Here is a 6,346-nt window from a genome sequence, read left to right as displayed (position 1 = left end):
ACTGAGGGAGACAGGCCAGGGGTGGACAGATAGAATTGAGAGTTTATTTGTAAAATTTATTTGCACTTTAATTCTTGTACTGGGGAGTAGCACTGAGTGCAAGGTAAAACATTTTGTTCCCCAGAGATTAGGTTTACATTGGACCTTTACCGTCATTGCTAAATGTTTATTATTGGTGAAGAACTAAAGGGTACATCTATAAATAGGGAAATGTGTTCAGTTGGCAGCTAATAGGAATTTTCCTGAGTTTAGGAAGATTTCTTCTAACTTCCTATTGAGTCTAGAACACAGGAAGTAAAGAAAAATCACCTCACTGATTAAGGAAATACCTTGCAGGATTTTACACATTTTTTCTGTGCTTTAGATATACTTTATTTATAACACGACTCAGAATAGTGACCTCAGAAAGGTCACAGCACACCTCGTAGCTTCTTTTTGATGCCTCTCATACAGAGAAGAGAATATAACACATTGATATAGCTCCTTGTCCAGAGATCAGCGCATGCGCACACTCAGATTCCCAGCGCTGGGTCGGTCCCAGGACCCGGGAGCACTTCTCTGGACTGCGGAGACTGGGTAAAACGTCATCAGAGGGGGCGGGCCTAATTTCAAAACCAAGAGCCAAGATGGCGGAGAAAGGATCGCTGAGGAATAGGACTCGGCTGGAATCGAAGAGGAGCCGGGAAATGAATCACGTTGACGGGCCAGGTAGGAGCGCTTTATATGGAAGAGGGCCGGGAGGATGAATGTTTCTATTGGCGGGCGGAGACATCGCACGGAGCTGTCACAGGCTCCATATCTGCTCAGCCTCCTGTGTGTGTGGGGGCACTGGAAGGCTGAGCGCTCTGCGCGGCTGTGACGTCGTCCTGGCAGCCGCTGCAGCTGCGAAGGGGTTAAGAGCGCGCGCGAGTGGCGGCTGACCATTTCGGGCTGTTTGTTAGCAGGGCGGGTCACATGACAGCCGTTAAGCTTATATGTGATAGGCATACCACAATGGCTCGAGCCTCTGGTCTGCCTGGCCATGTGACCCTCACACCTGTCACCCCCTCCTCACTTTCCCTGTACTCTAGTGGGTGGGCTTGTCAGGCATCATAACAGATGCAGATCTGACCCTGTGATTGGTCAGTTCTGGCATTGGGCAACCTTCATACCAAGCACTGCAGTTGTGGCTGCTGCTGTGCCATATGGTAAACTGGTTGTACTACAAGGGACCACATTGTACAGTATGGTGGCTTCCTTTACCTTCCAGCACTGCCATATTGCACTGCCCTATACTTCTATATTTGTGACTCCTCCAGGATATCCTAATACTTATTCTTCCTTGAAACTTGCATGGTGTGCACATCCTCTACTCATCATATAGGCCAGGGCCTGCTGAATGTACTGGCATTCGTATGTCAGGATACCAAGGGTGACAACATAATCCTAATCCGATGTACAGTTAGTAAGCGTTGTCACTAAGACAGTAAATGTTTTACTGACAGGGTCACATGGATAAAAAATGCAGAGATCAAGGACTGAGCAGCTGCAATATATTCAATCTGATATTTTTAGATTTGTATCCATTTTATTAAATCATACTAGTAGGTTATTGATATGTATGAAGTCTTTCTGTGGACATCTGTGTCTTTGTATATTGGAGTAGGCATTTTAATGGCACACACAGTCTGAGTTACCTTTACCTTATTATAGGAGGGTAGATAGCACCTAACAGGACACATATAAAGTCTATGCAGACCTAGGCAGAATATACAAACTCCATGCAGTTATTGCCCCAGTTAGCTATATGTTTTTCATTAAAGAATTGTGTGTTGTGCCTTTACACCGAATATGTTTTCGCGATTCATTTTGTGATGGAGTATACACAGCTCAGTAGCACTCATCAACCTGAAAGTCCTGTGTGACAGCTACAATGACATTGTCCCTCAGCTGTCTGTTCTTCTATATAAGGTGACATTTCTGTGTGTCCGGTGTTGGCAGATGTACAGGTAGTCCCCGAGTTAAGGACATCCGACATACGGACGACTCCTAGATAGGAACCGGGCTTCCCTGCTGGCTCTTTCGCAGAATAAAGGCTTGAATGAGGGAGGGGGCTGGTTTTTTGACTTGCGGAAGAAATCTTTTGCTAAACACAGCTGAGGTTTTGGGTGATCTTAAGTGGCTGATCTGAAACATCTTGTAACTCTTTAATGTAACAGCAGTTTTTTCTTTTTGCATATCAAAGCACAGCTTGCTCCAGAAGTTAATGAATGTCTAGGCTCCACAGTGAGGATTTTTTACAGTAACTGATACCACTCTGCCTAATAATATGTTGGGACAAACATCTGTCCTAATTGCATTTATTAAAATAATTGTACCTGTTCCATCTTATATACAAATTCAACTTAATAACAAACCTACAGTCCCAATCTCGTATGTAAGGAAAAGGAAAAAAATAAAAGGAATGTGACTCCTGGAGATGTTGCAGAATAATGCCTGGTGCCACGGAGGTTCACAGGAGAGGAAAAGTTGAGAAACTGGGCAGGAGCAGAGATGAGACTCGTATTTGTTCTTCTTTGTCCCTACATGGTTCTGATAAGCTGGGCATTGCTGTGGTTACCTGCTGATTGGAGGAAATTAGCCCAGCCACATAATGCTTTTACAAGCGTTTTAAAGCTTGTCTTTAAAACTCTAAAAACAACTTTTATAAACGCATATAATGCGTTTTACCGCAAATTGCCATGATTTTACATAAGCATTTATAAAAGGTTTACTTTTAACCCTTTCATGGAATGAGTACAGGGGGTACATAAAACCCCTTACTTATTCCCTGAAGAGGTTAAAAATGTATGTAAAAGTTTTTTTACAGGTTATCCTACAATGAAAGGATGATTCCCACAGCTGCATTCATAATATGAGCACAGCCGTGGGAATCCTCTTGACAGTGAGGGATCCCCGGACACCAGGGGTTAAATGAGGACAAGGCTCCCCATTCACCTCTAGTGCTTTGTGATTGGCTGGGAAAAGGGAAATCCTGATGACAGCTCAAGCATCATCAGGATTTCCTTTTGCACAGTCAATCAGGGAGCAGAGCAATTAGCAGAGCTCTGCTATGCTGACAGCTCCGCAGCCCTAGAGGAGCCAAGACTTGACCTTTTTTTTTTTTTTTCTTTGGCATTCATGACGGGTAAAGTGCTGCTCTCGATTTTCATTATTTGAATTGATTATTTTCAAAATGCATCTGTCAACCAATGAGATCACAGGACTTGCCTGGGAGGAACCACACTGTTCTCTACAGTTTAGTTCTCTGTCATTTTCCTCCTTTGTTTGTATAAGGGGCACACTAAGAGGGAGGGGTGCAAAGTCCATCACCTATAAAGTATGCAGAGCTAAAGTAAATAGGTCATAGACACTTGCAGCAGCTGGGGGATCATCTGGAAAAGCCAAAAGGTGCAGCTTCACAAGTGTGTAGGCATGCACTAATTTCACCTTACAGTTTCAGAATGTGTGTGCTTTAAAACAAATAAGCCTAGTTCTTTGGTGTACCTCAGGTGGATCCTACATTTACCAATCAAGTTATGTCCACCTCTGTTTCCTCACCTTAACAATCCATACTCCACTGATATATCCTTTGGCTATGTTCAGACTGGTGGTGAGGTTGTGGAGTGGTTACTGCTTCCTCATGCCAGTGAGCTGCTGCATCAGGGGAGACGCTACATCTACTATCAAACAGTTCTTTGTTTATATGCAGCACTTCAGTAGATATACTTCTATGTTATAGCCCTAAAGACTTCTATGTGTCTGGGCTGGTCAGCTGCGGATAATAGCATTTCATGACTCAGTGTGCTATGCCAGAACAGAAAGAACAGCTTGGAATGCCATGATTACCCTAATGCTTCTTGTGAGTGTGCCAAGCCGGTGATTGGCAGGGGTACACCACCTCATAGCTGACTTCCATTCGTGATAAACTGATGATGAACATGTATCCAGGCCGAAGGCAATTACCGTGTAACTGTATTCTGGTCATACGTGTATTGGTGCTGCCTAAAAGGAAATATTAGAACTTTTGACATGTTCGTTTTGTATATGACTCCATGGGGGAAATTTTTCTAAATTTCAGATGTCAGAACAAAAAAATTACAAACACGGGAAAGCACAAATAGCGGATCTTTAAAAGGTTCTCATCTTTATACGCTGCACCTATTATTAATATTATTCTCATTATTCAGTGACCCTTCCCCTGAACAGGAAGGGAAAGGAGATCTCCAGCACTAAAAAGCAGAGGGAGATTCTAACCAAAACACGGTGAACAGCTTTAGATTTGGCTGTACAGTTTTTTTCAGCATGGCTTTGTCATGTATTAAACCATATGGTAGGGGCAAAGTGTGGAGTGTTGCCATCTGTATCCTTTCACACAGCAAGCAGGCTCAGTATTGCACATTTTGTATTAAGAATACAGTTAATTGGGCCAAAATGCTATTTTTAGTGTTTTTTTTTTTAATCTTTTTATTCCAGGAGGGTTTAAAAGTGTACTTAACTGTGCTGTCCTAAAGCCATACAAGTGTCTGTTCATATATATATATATATATATATATATATATATATATATATATTACCCTGTGTATCTTTGTAAAGCAGTGTGCCCATATATAGAGAATATGTTTGGGTATATTGGTGCTGCTGTACAGTGTGAGGCCTCCTATATCATGGCGTAAGATAACCTCCTATTTCCATGTTGTCTTCTTGTACTTTTTGACCTTGATAAAAAAATCCCCCCCTCCCAATATCACCAGTCCTAGAAAACAGTTTAGTGACAGCAGAATGTTGGCAGTCATTCTGTTTATTCATATATTGGGAAAAAGTTAGGTCCTAGTAACCTTTGTGCTTAGATTGTCTTGTATGTTTTTTACATCGGTAGAGAAACGAGGTGCAGCAGGACCTAGCAAGGGGACTTACAATCCTTCCTCGCTGTTACACACAATGGTGATCTAAATCCCAAGTAAAAAAATAAAAAATAAACTTCCCAAAACCTGAAGCATTGTCCTCTTTATGTAATACTGTAATCTCCTTTCCACATTTATATTTGCTTTGGGAATTAATCTTTCCCCTATATTCCTTTACCCAGCTAAGTTTCCATGTCTTTGCTGAGATATCTTTTTACAAAGGTCGTCGATTGCATCAGATGTTATTTGTAAGGTGTTGTGCCATGTGATATGGATCACCAAGTCGTTTAGAAATAAATTGATACATTACTAATATTGCATAAATTAAATGTATTTGTAACCCAGCTCATATATGAATACAGAAGTGTTTTTATGTTATACCTATTTGTTTGTAGCCTGCATGTGCTCTGTCTGTTTTATGTTGTAAATATCAATCCCATATTTGCATCAGTTTGGTCTCAGGCTGTTTTCTCATTTTTGGAGATTATCATTTAAATGTGACTTCGGTAAGAGAGGAGTGCCTGTTAATTTTCATAAGACACCATTGTAAAAAGCCTGTGGCTGTGTACAGTTTTGTATTTTTACAGGAGGTAAACATTGACAGATCCAGGTTTCTGTGTTCTGGAATAATATAACATCAATAGTTGTCTAATTAATATGTAACTGGATTTAAAAGGATTTCTTTCTTAAAGCAAACCCAGAACAATATGTCCACCTTAGATAATATATTAGTAATCAAAGAATTCCATTCTCTCCATCCTTCGCATAAACTTCCTTTCTTTCTCATGAAGGTTACCTCTAATGCCGGCACTTTTAAAGCCTTCTCCTTGTTTTTGATGCACAATGTGTCTCCATGATCTTCTATGCTGTGGTGGAAACAATCGAGCCACATTAATGCACAAGTTTTGGCATTTTTATTCCGCAAGGTAAGCGGGCCTTTCATTATCGCACAAGGTTGTTCAGCCATTTCTATGCTTTGCTGGTCTCACAGCATTCTTTTTGTTAATTGTCCAAAACCAAACTGCAGCTGGTATTTGGTATACAGTTAGGTCCATAAATATTTGGACAGAGGCAATTTTTTTTCTACTTTTGGTTATGTACATTACCACAATTCGTTTTAAATGAAACAACCCAGAAGCAGTTGAACTGCAGACTTTCAGCTTTAATTCAGTGGGTTGAACAAAAAGATTGCATAAAAATGTGAGGAACTAAAGTGACTGACTTGGTCATTCAAGAATATTTCACTTCTTTGCTTTGATAAACTCCGGGGTTGCTTTGGCTGTATGTTTTGTGTCATTGTCCATCTGTATAATGAAACGCCTCCCAATCAATGTGACTGCATTTAGCTGGATTTGTGCAGACAGTATGTCTCTGACACCTCAGAATTCATTCGGCTGCTTCTGTACTGTGTCACATCATGGATA

The 6,346-nt window shown here is 41.0% G+C and overlaps 1 protein-coding gene across 1 annotated transcript in view; it reads left to right on the top strand.

Annotated features, from left to right (window-relative positions):
• Window positions 1-613: 613 nt before the first annotated feature.
• ATL2 (atlastin GTPase 2) overlaps window positions 614-6,346 on the top strand; it is a gene marked incomplete in the record, with an annotated part of 38,342 nt that continues 32,609 nt past the window's right edge. The window contains 1 exon segment of the mRNA XM_072409449.1: window positions 614-708. Coding sequence (XP_072265550.1) covers window positions 627-708 — 82 coding nt within the window.

This window comes from Pyxicephalus adspersus, chromosome 4, assembly GCF_032062135.1.
Source record: "Pyxicephalus adspersus chromosome 4, UCB_Pads_2.0, whole genome shotgun sequence".
Taxonomy (NCBI): domain Eukaryota; kingdom Metazoa; phylum Chordata; class Amphibia; order Anura; family Pyxicephalidae; genus Pyxicephalus; species Pyxicephalus adspersus.
This window is presented reverse-complemented; position numbering and strand designations above follow the sequence as displayed.